Genomic DNA, 18,765 nt, shown 5'->3' with positions numbered 1-18,765 from the left:
AGAGGGGAGCGGGCAGCCGCAGCCCCTCCACTGAGCCCCACGGGAGAGGATGCCCCAAAAGCCACACTTCAGGCCACAGCAGGCTCACTCTGCAACAACTCACCCCCTTGACTTCGCGTTGCTACCTGCAGGCAACAGCCTGTTTCTCCAAACCACCCCCCAGCACAGTGCCGTCCCCCCGCCCGCTGGCCCCAAGCCCACGGAGGAGCCCCTGACAAGCCGACACTGCGGCTTAACCTGAGCAGGAGGCTGGAGATGCTGGAGTGAGCAAGCGAGGGACAGAGCTGGGCACCACGGCACATGTCCGTCCACGCCGTCCCTTTGTGGAGCTTGACACAGCAGCACCTCGGCCAGCGTGGTGGGGCTCTGCCTCGGCTCGCTGTGGCAGCTGCCACGGGCAAGCGGGCCCGGCAGAGAGCAGCACGATGCCGCTCCATCCCCTCCCCAGCTCCCTGGGCTGTTTTTTCCCCCTCTGTGCCCGCCCTGCCAAACAAAAGGCACAAGCAGCGCTTTGTGCTGCGGCCGAGAGCTGGGTCAGGCAGGACCCATAATCCTCATCAAGGAAATTAAGCCATGCATTGATTTTTCACCAGGACGGCACCCACAAGCACGAGGCCGGCTGTGAAAGGCTTGCATAACCCACTTACGTGCTGCAGAGCCACACTGCCCAGTCAGCCTCAGGGCCGGCCCAGCTGATGACACACCAAGGCAGCAGAAATGCTATCAGGAGGGACCCAGCCACCACCGCTCCGGGCTGCTGGCACCGCTGCCAGACCTGTCCACCACCACAGCGCAGCCAGCAGCTCTCTGGGCACAGCCCTGAAGTCAGAGCCACACTCCCCAATTATCCCTTCCCAGGCAGGCAGAAGTGTTTGGCTACAGGGCAAGGCCACAAGGCCACGGCTCAGTTACTCACCAGGACCAGGGCAGGCAGGGCTTGGGCAGGCAGAGACACCTCGGGAGCTGGAAGCACATGGGGGTTCCACTCCAGCCCATGGCTGCTGCTGCCTCGCCCCGGGGGCAGGAGGGCTGGCAGCAGGACCCCCCACCACATCCTCCGTCCTCTCCACAGGCACCACGCTGCACACAAAGGCAGCAAAGGCCTCGCACCTTTGCTCTCCCCCATGGGAAAGAGCAGGAAGAAAGAAAAAGTAACTGCTTAGAGAAGCAGGAGACGTGCAAACAGCACGTCCTGCAAGGGCTCCTGTAGGTTGGGGCTGATCCTTGACCCCACAGCCACAAGACGCTGAGGAACTGTGCAGCAGGGCAAGGTGACGCTTGTCCCCAGACGAAGAAGTGTGCCACAGTGAGCAGGGCTTCTCTGAGCCCCACAGAGCAGGGAGCACCACTCGTCTCCCCTCACGAAGGCTTCAACACCTCTCAAGCTGCAAATACTTGGTGATTAGAGCACAGTCAGAGCTGGCACTGAACTGCGAGACACAGCATCGTGTTCTACAGCCAGAGGAGCCAGAAATGAGTCAGCAGGTGTTCTGGTTTTGGCTGGGATAGAGTTAATTTTCTGTCTAGTAGCTGGTATAGTGTTATGTTTTGGATTTAGTATGAGAATAATGTTGGTAACACACTGATGTTTTCAGCTGTTGCCAAAGAGTGTTTATACGAACTCAAGGATTTTTCAGCTTCTCGTGCCCAGCCAGCAAGAAGGCTGGAGGGGCACATGAAGTTGGGAGGGAACACAGCCAGGGCAGCTAACCCAAACTGGCCAAAGGAATATTCCATACCATCATGCCCACCATATAAACTTGGGGGAGTTGGCCTTGCAGAGGCGGGGGGACGGACAGATCACTGCTCAGTCAGCAAGGGGTGAGCAATTGCATTGTGCATCATTTGTTTTGTATATTCCAATTCTTTTATTATTGTCATTTTATCATTATTTTCTTCCTTTCTGTCCTATTAAACTCCTCAACTTACAAGTTCTTATCTCAACCCATGAGTTTTACCTCCCCCCACCCCCGATTCTCTCCCCCATACCACTGGGTAGAGGGGAAGTAAGTGAGCAGCTGTGTGGTGCTTAGTTGCTGACTGGGGTTAAACCACAACAGCAAGGTCAGGCAACCCAGGGTCCAGTCAGTAGGGAAGAGACCAGAGTGCAACAAAAGATGGGAGAAAAAAAAAAAAAAAAAAAAGAGAGGAATCATCTTTATTTGTGAAGTGTGTTAACAGATGGAACAGTTCAATGCTACCCAGCAATAAAAGGTATTAGACTCCACTGAGCACTTGTCTGCTCTCAGGCTCCTATGTCACACAAACATCACGATGGCTGAAGCACAAGAACACACGCTGTTAAACCGCCCCCCCCCCGAGCACCGCAGCCCCTGTTCACTCTGCCCCTATACCCCATTGTACCAACTTGAGAACAGATACTAATAACCCACAAAATAAGTTAACAGCAATCACATTTATCCAGTGTCCAGCTCTAACACTGCCTCCTGGTTGTCTGACACAGTATGTCACTGCGTGGGGGTCCAGGTGATGTGGCACACACTGAGGAATGAGCCCTTCACTCGCTCCTCCCCAGGAGCTGCGCCAGCAGATGTGCCTCATGGCCCTGCCCGAGTGGCTTACAGGACACATGCTGCTTCCACACTAGGGAAAGGTGCAGCCTTGCTCCAGGTGATGCACTGGGAAATACACAGAACTACCTTCTTAAACCCTTCGGTCAGATTGGGTCATCTCCAGATGGTCACCAAAGCAGTTTCTCCCTAACCCACAGAAACAGGACAGGACAACAGACCTGCTGGGAACACAGGCCATGCCAGCCACGTCCAGTGGAGCAGCACACAAGGAACTGCACATGTTTCACTGTGTGTTCAGGTCTGTCATCCACAGGTCTGTCATCCACAGCTCTGTGAGTGGCCTCAAACACTGAGGTGGGAGAAGGAGGGCATTTCAGAATGGCCCTACCCAACACACCCTGTTCTTCCCAGAGGTGAGGAAGAAAAAAGTTGTACTCCCACCCACCCCACTCTGTATCAACATAAAGAAACCTAGGACACAGACAGCCAGTGACCTGGACTACCAGAAATAAGGGATTTACATTTACAGGTAGAAAAACCCTCCCACAACTTTTAAAAAAAAAAAGTATATTTTAGATTCTACAACTTAAGTTTCTTTAGAAAGTGAAGTAACTGAATCGCAAGAACACACTAGAATATTTCATGGTGCTATTTTACCAAAAAATTAGAAGAAAACAAAATTGTCCAGACAAGTTCTTCATCTACACGTCACCTGGCATGAGAGAAAGAAAAGCCAGTTAGATAACCCAGTTGTACCAGTAAGGCTGCACTGTGCTAGAGGGGGTTGATGGAGCAGTACAGGACAAAGGCTGCCCTTCAGTAAAGCTGTGGGCTAGGACTCATCTCCTGCTTGAGTCCAGGGCAGGAATTATCAGGCAGTCCTGACTCTCCCATGCTTTAGAGCCCCACAGTAGAGTCCAACACTTTCTTCTCCCTCTCCCCTTGTCTGTCTGGGCAGAGGCCAGACACACTGCTGTCCCCACACAGTTCCAGCAGCTTTGGCAGGTTCCTACCAGGCTACTAATGGCCTGTGCTTGAGCTTCACAGTAACACGTGTTCCATCCCCACCTCCCAGACCCTGCAGTATGATGGTGGGCCAGAAGAGCCTCTGCCTGCATGGATGCTTCTGCTTCTTCCAGAGACCCTTTGCAGATGCAGATACTGCAACCAGGCAAGACCTCTGAGCAGCTGATAGAGAGCTCCAGCTAGAAACAGGCACCTCAGGCCACTGTAAGAGCCCTTCCCTGTGAGGAGGTGAAGAGCCTGGCACAGCAGCTACTCTCAGCCACAACTCTGCCATCAGGAATAGCACTCACCTGGCCCCCGCTCTTAGTTAGCATTTCTCTGGCGGACATTCTTGTCCTTGTGGTTTGTGGCATTGCTCTTCCTGGAAGGAGAAAAGGGGCAGTGAGGAAAGAAAAAGCACAAAGCCCCACCCTACCCACTAATGTTAATTCAGGTCCAAACAGATGGTCAAGATAAGGCAAGATGAGGTTAGTTACCAGAAGAGTGTCAGTCAGACACTGGTGTCATCCCCAGTTATATGTGGTTTATACACAGGCCACATTAAATGAACCATGGTAAGAAAGTCCCCCACTCAGCAAGGTAGTGTGTTGTTGCCACACGAGCTAACTTTTATATTCAGAGCAGGTTCCTCGGATGGATGTGGTCTGCCAGTACAAGTCTGGCTAAATAGGAAAAGGTACTTACAGTGGTGCAGAACCTCCATCATCATCTTCACATTCAGGAGAGCATGGAAAGAAAGAACAAACAGTGTCAGGGAAGAGCATGTAAGAAGTCATCTATGCCACCTCTAAAACTCTGGAGACTGCATTTCAGACAGGTTACTGGGTACATTGGATGCTACAGCCTACACAGGACTGAACCCAAAAGGTCATCTCGCCCACAGGGCTCCTGTTTTGGCCAGGGCCTGGCAGAGCAGGGGGCCACTTCTTACCAGGCCACCACCACCCCCAGATGAGTTTTAAGCTGCTTCTTGTCTAAGCTTAGACAAGGCACAAACTTAGACATAAGCTCCTGTCTAAGAAGTTGCTTCTGTTGGCACAGGGTAGGCTTGGCTCGCAGGATAACCAAGTCACCACCACCACCCCTGCCAATCAGCTGAGGTCAGGTCTGGCACCTCATAACCCTGAGACACACACAAGACTACACCAGGAGGCCACAGAAGTAGAATGACACAGGGAAGCATCCAGGCAGCCTCTGAAGGAGCACTGCTGACTGGTAACATCTGTTTAACATTTGCAACTTATGTACCCTCAGCATACCAGCCAGTCTTCCCACCACCAGCACTTAAAACTGGAAAAGAGAGCCACAGATCCACCCAGCAAGACAGCCCAGCTGCCACTGCTCTACCCACTGCTCTCACCCCTATAGCACCACCAATTCAGATGGCTCCCAGATCTGAGTACAGACTTCAACAGCAAGTAAAGGAGAATCCAAACAGGATGTTTCAGGAATGAGGCTTTAAGCATCAGCAGCAGTATGGCATTCTTCCTCCCCACACATTTTGTGAAATCAAAATAAATACACTGCACGCCACATTCTTGCTACACTGAGAAGCACAGCTAAGAAAACATCTCTGCCAACACATGCCAAGCCCTGGGGCCTTTCACCAGCTCCTTGCAATCTGCCACCTTCCAACAGAAGGCTCCCCATCATCTCTTCCACAGTCCAGGCTACCCTCAAATGGCACTGAGTGATGAGGCCCACACTCTAAGCATTGGGACTGCCTTGGGCACCAAGATCTGCATACAGCTGGTGAGAGGATGGATGCAGAAACATGGCTGGAACTATCTTCTACTTACCATTTGAGGTGGCACCCAGCAGCAGAGAAGGGAAGAGTGGAAAGATAACACCAGCAAGGATATCACACCATACACAAGCCAGACTCTCCCCATCCCAGGTAACAGGGAGCAGCCAATTCACAACCATGTACCATGAGGAACAGCATTTGTCCAAGCTGGCTCAGCAATGCCTTACTGTTACCTCCTCTCAAGACAGGCAAAGCAACAAAGACTTTTGGGGAGAGATAACCCCTTTACAACAGGGAAGTGTAAAGCCACATTATGTTTGTCAAACAGGTATGATGCTATAACCTCATCCACAAGCACTTGGGAACCTGAGCTTAAGAGCTCTAGCCAAGGAGCATCAGGACACTACAGTATACACACCCTGTCTTCATCTGTCAAAGTATCTGCTACAACTCTGACAGGTCAGCACTCGACATGATCTGGACCAGGCTGATGTCTGTCATCAGAAGCCAGATCACTCAACACACACAGGCTATAGTTTTTTTTTTTTTTTTTTTTTTTTGCTGGAAGATGCAGCTACAACACCCTTAAGACACCCGCCTTCCAGCCAGGAGTGTCAGAGGGCAAAGCACCTGCTTGTAAAACTGCCCAGAGCAGAATTCCCCAAGCCCTGTGGTCAAGGGAGGGATATTTATTTTTTAGTCCCTCTGCTGCACCTCACACCACTCAGCCTACCTGATGTGCTGTTCCCTGGCAGAGGGCTAAGGGGCCTGACCCAGCAGGCAGGAAGGATAACCACCCATTTACACTTCATTGTTAACTGGATCAGATAAGGGAGGGGCAGCTGGGCTAACACAATGCAGATTCTTACTGATAAGGAAAGGGAGGAGCCTATATTTCCAGAACAGATTAAAGATAGCACTAGGCTTTGAGGAAGTCTTGGAGAGTCAGGACATGTGGATCTGAGGACCCAAAACAGATCCATGAACAGAACCTGAATTTGGCTAAGCCTGGTCTTATGGAGCCACTGACACAGGCCCCCGATTTTGCAGCACCAGAAAAAACTCTGTACTTATTCAGAAATTGGCTTCTCCAGAATGTTAGCTGCCAAAGAAAGCCCAGTCCTGGAGACACTCAAGTGAAGCACTTGAGCAAAGTGCAGGGGAACTGTTGAGACAAAGGGTCAGGCTGACCTGCACTGAATCTTATCTTGCACCAGATCCAAAGCACAGCTTGCTGAAGGACTGTCAGAAACAGTGCAATTACTTGCAACTTCACGGCTAAAGTAGCATGGTAAAGACACATCGTGGTTCTACAGGAAGTGCCCTTGAGAAGCAGCCCTCAAATTAACACCCATCTGACAAAGGGAACTTCAAGTTATCTACAAGAACATTTTGCCTGCACCCTACAAGTTACTTGGTCTCCCCAGGAAGATTTAACCCCAGGCACCTCTTACCATCAAGAACCTCATCTGGCTTCCTCCTCTTCTCGTAGATGAAGATGATGGTGACAAGAACAAGGACTTCTGCCACAATACCCAGGAAGGGCCAGAGTGCTGCCAGGCGGCTGCGTACACGCAGGTTTACCGTAGCACCACCAGAGCCTTGAGAGTTGGTGGCATTGCAGTGGTAATCACCTGTATCCTCCTCAATATTCAGTTTAAGAATGCGTAACTCTGTCTTGTTGCCACTGGACTTGATAATGTATCGACCAGAACCATTGACAATGGGCTGGAGGGAGGGAGAAAGAGACAGTGCTCAGGGCAGTGCTGACATGAGGGGAGCTGCTCACTTACCATGCATGGTCCTACCACTACAGAAATCCTCCTTGCCATGGCACCGAGGAGGCTACTTTGAAATAGCTAATTCTGAATGGACGAGATCCTCCACCTCTTTGCTGGGAAGTAGGGTAGGCAGAAGGGGAGAAAGAGCATCAAACCACAGCACTTACCTCTTGACCTTTTTTGTACCAGTTCCAAGAGGTGACATCGGGGAAAGAGGGATTCTTGCAGGTCAGTACACCTGTGTCCCCCTCATTCCCATGCTCAGACTTCTTGTATGCCATCACTTGGGGTGGAACTACAGCAAGAGAGAAAGAAAATCAGACACCTCATTATAGAAAACACTTAGAAGATTTGTACTCCCTGCAGTCCACCTAGCCAGAATCAGAGTTAAACTGAAGTCAAGCATTTTGGGTAAGAAATACATTAGTGGGTCTATTCCCCTCACTTGCCCATTGTTTGGCATTTTTCAGAGAGGAAAGCACATCATGAGCCTTTCTCAAAGCAGCTTAGTTGTCCACTGGGTATTATCCCTCTCCCATTATTCTTGTGGGAACATGCCCACAGCAGAAGGCTGATTCAATGCAAGGTCTAAGAGCTGACCCTACAGACACTTTAGCTGCCTGATAAAAAGGAGCTATCTCACAGAGCAAGTCTGGTAGTATGCATATAGAGTCCTGCAGCCTTATTAGTAAGGGCTAGAAGCAGCTTTTCAAGAAGCTGAAAAGATACCAAAGTAAAGTGTTCAGGAGATCACAGCTTCCCCACTCCCCTCCTCAGACCCAGAAGCAAAACATATGAAGTTACCTTCAACAGAGATTTCTCCTTTTATCACTGGGTTTGTTTCTAGGTTTGTTTTGTAGACACATTTATAGATGCCAGAGTGCTCTTCCACCTTCCCCTCAATTCTATCAAAAAAAAAGGATGTTTGGTAAGCATTCAGCACAACTGACTTATCCACAAACAGATACCAAACTCCAGACCCATGGAAACAGACATCTATAAGCATCAGCAATCTCCTCCATATGCAATTTATCCCATTCCAGTGCCAGTATTTACACTGCACCACATACCTACAGCAATCCAAATCTTCACCCTTCTCTCCCCACACATTGAGGATGGCAGAAGAGGATTTCACATACACCAAATCTAACATGGGCCTGTCAAGTCAGTGATCACTGAGACGACCTGATACTGTGTCCCAAATCCTGAAAACCAGCAGCTTTCACTCCCTGACCCAAAGCACTCTTGCCATCAGGGCCTCTACAAAAGGAAATAATTTAAGACCTAAACTGTTAGCTAGTATACATGAAGAAAACCAGGAGCACCAGAACAACATTACACCATCACCAGGTGCAGCACCATATGTACACTTCAGAAGTGGCCAATTCCATGCTCTTCCCTCTTCCATACAGACCCCAGGCTGATTAAGAAAAAAAATAAATAAATCACACCCTACTAAGCAAAGCCAACATTATCAAGTGCAGCAAGAGAGTCCTCTAGTTAGCACAACCCAGGACACGGCCACACACCTCATGTAAGATGTCAGCTCTGCAGTTCACCTCTAAACGAGGCCAGCAAGGAGCTTAGGACAACAGATTCAGAGGAAGGCTATTCTTCCCATGCAGGAAAGCCTACTGAAACACATGGCAAAGCAGTGGCAAAGAAACACCCAGGCTGGGTTACTCTGGATTGATCCAAGCATACGGAGAACTCTCCCATTTTCCTTTTTGTAAAGCTGCTGCAATGAGATTTAGTGGATTATGCTGCACTGCAACAAACATCTCATTCTGCAGCTTAGTAATACCCACTCGAGGGAAGGGGCAGGCAAAGTTTCAGTCCCATGGCTGCACTGGGACAACAGGCTGTTTGTTAGTTCTGCTGTGCATGGCGCTTCCCACTTCCAAAAACCACTCAGCTAAGGAATTGAGGTCACACGAGGGAGGCTGGGTTATAAATACTTTAATCCTTGTTCAGCTCCCTGTTGCTATGGGGAGACAGGCACGTCGGCACTACGATACAAAAGGACATGATGCCTCTACAGCTGCTGGGTCAGTGCCAGCCAGGCCTGACTATAATCAAAAAGGAAAGCTCACTGCACTGTTACAATAAGGCTGGTATCCCCGCTTCTCCTCAGCTACACCCTGCAAACAGTTTCTGAGCATTGACCGTAACTTGCAGGCAGCTTCCCAGCTTGTTCTGTAAGAACAGCTGGACTTTGGAGAGGTACATAAAACCCAAAGGCAGAGGCAACATACACTGGAGTCTCTCCTTCCACACATGGCCTCTGGGGAGCAGGGAGCTGATGTCGTGCCTGGAGCATGGGTCCCTCAAAGCTCCAGGAAAACAGCCCTAGCACACTGATGTCAGTGCAGGCAGACAGTGCAGACACAGGCCAGGCAGCAGTCCCAGCCATGTTGCATGCTGCACCTGACAAACTAACAGAGCCCAGCTGAACACCTGCATAAAAACATGAAGCAGCAGAGCTTCTGTTACTAAGAGGATATTTGTGGCATATAACTTCCTTTCTTCCTCCTTTTTTCCCCCCCCTCTGCCCCATAAAGGAGAAAATGTTGGGCCTTACCAAAACTTTGTTTAGCTCATCTTATGTTCTAAAGTTTAAAAGCCTACATTTTCAGCAAGACTGCAAGCACTTAGGTTTGGGTTCAGCTGATAGAAAACATTAACTGCTTCTGGTAAAAAAAAAAAAAAAAAAAAACACCTGTCCCCTGTGTTCAGATTCTTATCTGACCTTGCCCCAACACTCACGTGTAACTGGTGAAAGTACTTGGCTCCATGTCCTTTTTAACTATCTTGTCCCCGAGCATCCACTCGTGACCCTCAATGGCAGAGGAAGGCTCAGTCATGTTGCAGTAGAGGATCCGGTTGACAGAAGCATTGTTCATATAACCTTTGACTTCTGGACCTGCATTTGTAAATAATTTGACTGAAGTTAACATGTGGTATTCCAGAGGTCAGGTGCCTGCCCAAGAACCTTTAATGCAAAAGGTTACCAAAACCCACAGCTCTTTGTCTCTATCATAGCTTTCACTTACCTTTGCAATCAGTTTCCTACCAGAACTGATGATACCAGCACAGGAGAGACTCGAAAACCAGGCGACTAGGGCCTGACTGCACCTAGCAATAACCGATGCTGACCCTGCAGCTGCTCCCACCACAAGCAGGATTCCTGCCATGTGTTCTGGATAATTTTGAGCCTCCTGCTGTCCCTACAATGGGTGCAGCTCCAGCAGAGCTAAGTGTTCAATAAGCAATGGAAAAAGGTCATACTGTGAAGGGCAGTTACAAGAGTATGGCTCTCTGCTTTTACGAGCCGCTATAGCACTCGCTGTGCCAACACCTTACAGAATCTGAGCAGATTTAGACCCCTCCAGGTAACATAATGGATGGCAGTCAAGACCCTCCTTTGTGAGGGGTAGCAAACAAGACCATATGCGAGCAATATGTGCATCATCTGATGCAGTCCAAGACATTATAGTTAGATTTACTCCAGGGAGAACACACAGAACCATGACTCCAAAAGGTCCTGGGCCTCCATGTGCCAAGCAGCAGTAAATTATGCAACATGACTCAGGCATTTCTACTTTTAGGAGGCAGCCCAAGAAAACAGCTGCCATTAGCAGCACCATTATACAGCCCTGGTGGCACTATAGTTCCTACCCTTCCTCCCAATCTCAGTCTCTTGGAAGGAACAATTTTTGCACAGGGCTGACAGGCATTTTGCTTTTTCTCCTACCCAAATTCCACTGGAAGAAGGTTCTGCTGGAGTTCTATATTCCCTAGCACATTTATGCTGAAGGCTCCTACACTGCTCTGGTAACTTCAGGATTCATGGTAAGACCTTAGCAGGCCGTTAGATTCCCTCACGCTGGCCCAGGTTTCTATTACTCAAAGCAGCCGCCTGTTAGCTCCAGAGTTCGACTGCCGGCTCTGTAAGTAGAGGGAATCTGGTCACTTCCACAGGACAAGCAACTACATCACATTCAGTGTCACACACAGACACGGCCATTTCAAAAATGGTTGCATCTCAAGAAACTCAAAGCAGGTTTTGTTCCCCACAGCTTGTATCACTAGCGAAAAAGCGAGCTTAAAGCAAGACTGTTCAGAGGAGCAGAAGCTGTACGAGCTGTAGGGAAGGGCCGGTTTGTCAGTGGTGGTTAGGGCAGAGTCTACTGCACAATCAAGACTCTCAATTCTGCAAGCCAGCACCGGGACTCGGAGGCACTCAGGAATAAGCGGTAGGTTCCACGTCTTTGGTTCCAGAAAAGGCGCGGGATTGCCAAAGGACATTTGGTTGGGAAGCCACAACCCTTTTTGAGCAGGGCCATTTTGGGTCAAGTCACAGGTGGTGAGGGAGATGACAGAGGGTGGGAGTCTCTCAGTTCTACAGCCAGGGTGGGAGGGTGAGGGGAGCTTTTGGGAGCCACAGGACAAGGGTGCAGGGGTGAGCATGGCAGGAGACTCAAGACACCAGTGTCCGAGCAAGTGCCAAGGCCTCGGAGCGGCCACTCACGTTCAATGACAAAAACGTTTGCCTGGGAACGGATCCACTTGACTTTGGGGCTCTTCGACAAGTGGTTGCGGTCAGGGTCGTTGCTAGCCCGGCACTCATACATGCCCGAGTCGTCGCTTGTGAGGTTTGCGATGTAGATGGTACTGGTAGAGTGCAGGTTGTAGGTGGCGTTGATTTTGACACGGTCCTGCCGTGCACCATCCCAGAGCTGAGCACAGGTCTCATTTGGCTCGTTTCCCTCAAACCACCACTGGATCTCAGGGATAGGATTGCCAATCGCCTCGCAGTACAACTCGACGCTGTCCTGAGTCAGTCTCTTTTGAGACAGCGGTGACTTTATAAAACCAGCTATGAGTTGAAGAGGTATTAGTGCAAAGTGTTAGTGCAAAGCAAGAATTCACCCTCTACAAGCAAAAAAAAAAATTCAGCCATTGAGAAGAGGCCACACGCAATCTTCAGATCAGTGTAGTCTTCCCTCCCTCCCCTCCACGCTCTGAACTCTGCCCAGCTCAGACAGGGCTGTTATTTTTAATTGTTGCATCTCCAGCCAACAATGCTTCCTGTGACTCTGCTGCAAAACCAGAACATACAAACCAGCGTATAGTATTTATGACCATCCAAACAAGAAACCCAGAGCAGTCATGGCATCGCTTGCCTTCTGTGAGGGATGGCATTACAGCATGATGCCCACCGGGGCAGACCAAGAGCCTGCAGCACTTCCCCTGACTCTCACCTGGTCCCCAAACACTTTCAGTTCAGGATGAAGACAACAACAGATTTTTTTGTTGCAATGGCTTATCCAGCCTCCATGGTCCCCACGCAAATTTAGTGTCCCCTGTGCTCTGGCAAGGTGCTCCATGGGTCTGCCAAGGCATCCACCACACGTTGCGAGGGAAGGCCGGCAGCAGCAAGGCAGCACAACCCCTGACACGTGCTGCACCGCAGGGAGGGCACTACCTCTGCTAGGTGGCTGCGGACGGCAGCACCCGCAGCACAGACCGAGCCCCTGCTTAGTCAGTTTTGTCAAGACAACTGTAGTGGGAAATGCATTTCATTACTTCCCTCTCACCCCAAAGGGGAACGTGTCCATCCCTCCTCCCTGCACACGCCTGAGGTCAGTTGACTGTAATTCGGAGCTGGCTGGGTCACGGGCAGCCCCCATCGCTGTGCAGTGACCAGAGGACATGGTGCACCGCTACACCTACCATACCCTTTGCTCGTCCCATCTGCCAGCCCTCGCTGCATTGCAAGGGCTGCTCTCTGCCCCACTCCCAGGCACTCGTTTCATCACTCTGCTCACCAAGACTCCAGGCAGACACTTTTAAACACAATATTAAGATAACAATACTTTTTTTGTGGGAGGAATGTCTTGCAGTCTGCAAGATGTCGCAAGCGAGTGAGGAAATGTGTAACATTCATTGTCATACAAACAGTGAAATCAGATATTTCATCTCAGGCAAGATAACTTTGCAGAGCTAAATTAGTAATAAACAGATTAAAAGCATGAGAAGCAGCTGCAGGCTATAACTACGGTATTTTTCAAACTGCCCTTGCAGTAAGAGGCCAGGGGGTTCAGCTTTTGAAAACAGACAGTCCAAAGGTAGGTCCGTGAGCCACCAGACTGCGGAAAGCTGAGCTGCCAAACATCTTTAGGCTACTGGCCAGGCGCAGCACAGCCACTGCGACCCGCAGTCCTCAGGTGCGGACAGACCGCCCCAGCCATTACAAGGCAGCAGGGAGAAGGACAGGGCCCCAGGGGAGCTGTTCTTGGAAGGGGTAGGAAGGGAGGCTCTAGCAACATCGCTTCAGGAAAAGACACCATTCACAAGTCAAGGTCACTTACGTGACTCAACCTCAGTCAGATTTAAGAAGAACTAGTTAAGGTTGCAACACGTCCTTCCTGCACACCGACTGCGCTTCTGATGTGCCAACAGCAGGCTTACAGGGCATCCCACATGCCAAGACAGCTTCCAAGAAATTAATTTACTCAGTTACTAAGCACTTAAAGTTCGTGATTATATACAACCCTCCATATCTGTACCATGACGTACACGCACAAAGGAGGTGGGTTTGGGAGCAATTTTTTGGGGTTTTTTTTGCACATCTGACGATGTTTTAATAAGAAATACTATGACCATTTTTTGTGAGCATAGAAACAAATCAGTATTACAAAACCAAGTTTGCTCAAACTCAAGAAAAATACAAGTAAGTCTGCAAGGTGAGTTTCAGAGTCCTAAATAGATCTATTCCACATTTCTCAAAGGAAAAATTAGCTTTACATACTAAAGCTTTTAAAGTCTGGAAGAATAAACATGCCTGGACAAGGAAGGAGAGATCTGACCCTCATCTGAGACCAAGACTCTTTCAAAAGGCTGATACTGATTTAAAAAAAGTAGGAGGCAATGGGGGTCCCAAAAGATGTATGGGGCTATCAGCTGTAAGCAACTTTCCCATACACTGAGTTGCACTTCTAGAACAACTGACCTGTGTGCCAGATGGATTTTTCTTACACCACAGGCCTGTGATTAAACATTCCCAACCACCTAATTTTGAAAAGTCACGGAACTAACTACAGCACTTGTCAAAGCCTGTCCCATTTTAACTACAGCCTGATTTAAAATGGGAGCTAGTAAAGATCAAGGTGGGTTTTTTTGTTTTTTGTGTGTTTTTTTTTTAACAGATACAAGGTGATTATCATATGCTGACAAAATAAGCTGTTGCAAGGTTATTTGCTCTGAGTTAGAGGGCACTTCAGGCAGTTCAGACAGGCTAAAAAGCTTCAGCAAGCAGTAACAACAGCAAGTACCATTTGCATTCACATGGGATTAATATCCCCTCTCCTCCCCAACACAAAGCAGACCAGGCAATCAAAGTGTTGGGCACTCAAGTCTGTGGAAAGCGCCTGCCGAGCCCAGGGGCATACGAGCACAGCCAGCATCAACCCGCTGGAATCAGAGCTGCTCAAATGTTTTCCAAATGGTGACAGGCTGCAAGTTGAAATGGGCTCACAAAAACAAGACAACTCTTCACAGAGCTGGGCTAGACACTTCTCTTGGGCACAGTGCAGTATCTGATCAAGCTGGACAGTGGTGAAGGCAGACAAGAGCAGATAACGTTCTCCCGAGTCACCTTCAAACTAAAAACAACCTCTCCCCCGAGCAGAGGGAGGAGTCCTCATGGTGTAAACTGTGTCTGCGCTCCCAGGGCAGCCGAGCCTGGCAGGAGCCTGCACCGGCCCACAGGGCTCACTCTCCTCCCTGGCATGACCTTTGTTTGTTGGCCTTGGAAGGGGATTGATGAGGCTCTGATGCTTTTTGCTGTTTTCACTAACAGCTATAAAAATCTACTCTCCCCTTAATTTTCACATAACCAGGCAGTCACTACACAAGCAGGTCAAAGGCAAGTGCTTTCAGCCAGGGTACCTCCTCCTGAGGGCACAGAGTCCACACACACACCTACCTGCCCTGCAGCCAGCCATTCTGCATGGTGAGCTACCAAAAGTTGGGACACTGCAGTTTAAAAGGACCATCTCTCATGGAGGCTGCTCCATAAAGGCAAATCTGAACACTGATGAGAGGTAAAACCCCTTACTTCCAGCCCCCCACTCTGCTTCCTTGAAGAACCAGCATCATTAGACACCAAGCCCAGGAGCCCCACAGCCAGGGCAGGGCACGGCACACGCGTTACACAATGGAGGGGCCAGCGGAGCAGCTCTTCCTTCGGAGGCTTTTCAGGCCACGGATAGAAACAGCCTTCTCCATATCTCACTGGCATCAATCCCTTAGAGAAGGGATTGCTCACCGCAGGCCCCTGCCGGCGCTCAGCGTGGCACAGGGAGCAGGAAGCAGCCGACAGGGGCAGTTTCAGGTTAGTTTATGAAACTCACATTCTACCTGCCAAGTGTGAAGTTTAGGAGAATGCTCTCCCCTGCCCTCCTGTTCTGCAGCATTAAAATGTAGCTCTGCCGCAAGGAAATATTGGAGCAAACGCTTCTGTCACTACCCCTGGATTTTTCAGAATCCTCCCACTTTTTCGCCTTCAGTCTTTGTGTTCAGCTCTACTACACTACAGTAAATCTGATACCACAAACAGGCTACAGATTTTTTTAGTACTTGACATGCTAAACAACCAGGAACGACAGCCCACCACTCAGAATAAAACAAAGCCTTTACCATCAGCACCTCCCGCACCAGGTCTGAATCAGAGACCACAGAGTCCTCTGGGCAAAACACCACTGTGTTTGCCGAGCCAGCCTGCTCACCTGCGGCTCTGAACACACCGATCAGCCAGGCTCCTTTGACGCTAGCTCAAGAAGCAAGAAAACGACGTGTAGAGCAACGGCACATCCCGGGTGGTTTGGGGTTGTGCTTTTAAGTACCCAACAACAGGCTACCGTAATTCCCAGCACCGCATCCAGCTTCCAGCCGCACACCATGAACGGCCAGAGACCAAGGGCAGGCTTTGCTTCCTCATGAGGGGATTATCAACTTAAGCATCATGTGAACGTCTCGAAGGTTTAAAGCCCAGCGAGCTGTTACCACTCATAAGCCCTAGGAAAGGGGCGAAGTGGCTGCCAGGAAGGAAGGGCCCCGCGTTGGTTAAGGGGAAGCCGAGCCAGCTCCCCGGGGAGCCGCGGCGGCCTTCACCCTCCGGCCCCTGAAGGGACCGGCCAGCGCGGGCCGCCACGCGGGAGCGGCGGGCCCGGGGACCGACACCGAGCCCAGCCCAGCGGCGGGACGGCCCCGGCCCCGCTCCCCGCGGATGCGGCACAGCTTTGGGGCGCGAACCCCCCCCGCCCCGCCCCACCCCGGACCCGCCCCGGACCCACCCGCCGCGCGACGTGCCTCGCCGCAGGGCGCCCGCGCCGCCGCCCGCTCGTCTCCAGCGCCGCCCCCCCCCCCCCCCAGCGCCGCCGCCCCAGCCCGCCGCGGAGCCCCGCAGCCACCCGCCGCCGAGCCCAGGACCCCCCCCCACAACCCCGGCCGAGAGCCGCCCCGCGGAGCCGGTGTGTCCCCCCCCGAGCCCCACCGGCCCCGCGGAGCCGGCCCACACCCCCCCCCCAGCCGCCGCAGGGACCCCTCCAGAGCCCCCTCCCGACCTGGGCCGCCGCCCCCCCACCTCAGGGCCCCCCGGCCTAAAGCCGCCCCAGCCCAGCCCACCCCACCCCGAGACCCCCGGCCCGGCCCAGCCGAGCCCGCCCCCCCCCCCCCCCCGGCCCTCGCCATCCCGTACTTGTCCCCGCGACGCCAGCGGCCAGCCCGCCGAGGAGGAGCACCACCAAGAAACCGCACGGCCCGACCGTGCCCGCCGCCATCTCCGCTCACGCTCCACGCCGTGCCGCGCCGCCCGCTATAAGCGCCGCGCCGGGTCACGGAGGCGGGGGCGGGCCCGGGGCGGGCCGCGCCCCTCTCGGCCTTCCCGACGGCCAATAGCGGCGCCGCTCTGGCAAGCTGGCCCGCCCGCGCGGCCCGGGTCGGCCAATCAGAGGGGAAGAGCTGATAGGGCGCCCTTCTCCCTCCCGTCCCCTGCGGGGAGAGCCGGTTCGGGCCGGTCCCTCCGCGGCCACGCCCACCAGCCGGGAGAGCAGCCAATGGGGAGGCGAGGCGCGGAGAGGCGGGCGGCGGCGGACGAGCGGCCGCGGTGCCCGGGGCCGCCCCCGCAGGCGGCGGGGAGGGGGCGCGGCAGGCGGCGACCGGGGGGGGGGGTCCCGGCCGTACCGGCACCACAGCGGCAGCGGGAGGGCGGTCGCGGTGCTAGGGAAAGGCTGCTGCGCCGGCGCCGGGCTGTACGGGGAGGCTGCCGGGGGCGGGGGCTGAGGGTCGGGGCGACGGGGAACTCGGTAGGCGGCGGGGAGCGGGCGGAGGTGCCGGCCCGGGGACGCGGGGGTCTCGCCGCCGTGCGGAGGGGAGGCGAGGCACCGGTTTCCGCCCCGCCGAGCCGAGAAGGGAGCGCCGGCGCTCCGCCGGGAGGCACGGCCAGGCACAGGGCTGCGGCCCGCACGCCCTCCCCGGGCCACGCAGCCCCCCCCCCCGGGGCGCATCGTGGGCCGGGGCACGGGGCGGCCGGCGGGTCTAGCCCGGCGCGCGGGGAGGTCCCCAAGCAGGGCCAGGAGCCGCCTCGCCACCGCCACGGCTGTGGCAGAGGTGCCGGCGCTCGGGGTGAGCCGGGGCCGCGTCCCCACACCACAGCGGGACTCGTGGGAAGGGAACCGGGCGGCGCTTCCTCGGCACGGGGAGCGGGGCTGAGACAATAGCTCCTGCGAACAACAGCGGGGACGGTGCCAAGACAAACCGGCAGCCCTGCACGCCAGGGTCCTGGCCGGCTGCACGGGGCCCTGTCCCGCAGCCCCCTCCGGCCTTCGGCAAGGGCCCCAGAGCCCAGGGTCGGGGGTACCCTGAGGTGCGGGGAAAGCGCCTGGCCCCCGGATCTCGGCCCAGGCCGAGGGGGATCCTGGGCCTTGAGTCCCCGGCACCAGCCCAGCTGGAGCCGCTCGATAACCCCAAGGGCCTGGGGCAGGCGATAATCAAGCACAGCGGGGCGCTTCGGACCAGAGGCAGCCAGGGCAAAGGGGCCTCTTGTGGGGCAGCGGCTCCGTCCCCAGCTCTTCCCCATCCCGGGAGCCGACTCTCGACTAACCCAGCCCTGGGAGCGAGGTGCAGTGCTCGCAGCCGGGGGTGCTGGGCAGGGGGGGCAGGAAGAGCCGAAACAATGGGGCTGGCGGCGCCAGTCCCCGCTGCCCTCTCCGCAGGGATCTGCCAGCTCTCATAAGCTCCTGAATCCTCCCAGAGCATTTCTTCCCCCAAGCGCCATGTCAGCCCCAGGCACGTCCTGCCCGGCCACCCCTTCCCATCTGCCAGCTGCCACGCTCCCCCCTGCGCTGGAGGTATTCAGCAGTTGTGGCTCCTGTGGGGCAGAAATTGGGCAGAGTATGGCAGCCCACGGCATCCTCCACCCACGAAGCCATTTGTCAGGCCTGAATAAAGTGACAATAATCCTATTCACCTTTTAGCCTCATTTCCTAAGGCAACAAAGCACATGCATTTGCCACGTGCAGTCACAGGTGTCACTCAAACCCTGATCCCATTTGCACAGCTCCAGGCAGTGGGAAGTTTTGCTCATTACCCCTCACAACGAGCTTTCCCCAGG

The 18,765-nt window shown here is 53.2% G+C and overlaps 1 protein-coding gene across 3 annotated transcripts; it reads right to left on the bottom strand.

Annotated features, from left to right (window-relative positions):
* Positions 1–2,142: 2,142 nt before the first annotated feature.
* BSG (basigin (Ok blood group)) lies at positions 2,143–16,988 on the bottom strand. 3 transcript variants are annotated; one of them, XM_030032137.2, is made up of 9 exons: positions 16,852–16,988; positions 11,620–11,967; positions 9,855–10,011; positions 7,893–7,993; positions 7,256–7,383; positions 6,762–7,035; positions 4,245–4,257; positions 3,851–3,921; positions 2,143–3,246 (listed from the first exon to the last, which is right to left on the bottom strand). In XM_030032137.2, the coding sequence occupies exons 1-8, from the start codon at positions 16,931–16,933 to the stop codon at positions 3,864–3,866; spliced, it is 1,161 nt and encodes a 386-aa protein (XP_029887997.1). In that variant the 5' UTR covers positions 16,934–16,988; the 3' UTR covers positions 2,143–3,246; positions 3,851–3,863. The 3 variants fall into 3 exon arrangements, with proteins under 3 accessions (XP_029887997.1, XP_029887996.1, XP_029887999.1); XM_030032136.2 differs by having other exon boundaries at positions 4,245–4,269; positions 16,852–16,987; XM_030032139.2 differs by lacking the exon at positions 11,620–11,967 and having other exon boundaries at positions 4,245–4,269; positions 16,852–16,987.
* Between the last annotated feature and the right edge of the window lie 1,777 nt (positions 16,989–18,765).

The sequence above is a fragment of the Aquila chrysaetos genome, chromosome 12 (assembly GCF_900496995.4).
Source record: "Aquila chrysaetos chrysaetos chromosome 12, bAquChr1.4, whole genome shotgun sequence".
NCBI lineage: Eukaryota > Metazoa > Chordata > Aves > Accipitriformes > Accipitridae > Aquila > Aquila chrysaetos.
Note: the sequence above shows the minus strand (reverse complement) of the source record. Positions and strands in the feature narration are given on the sequence as shown.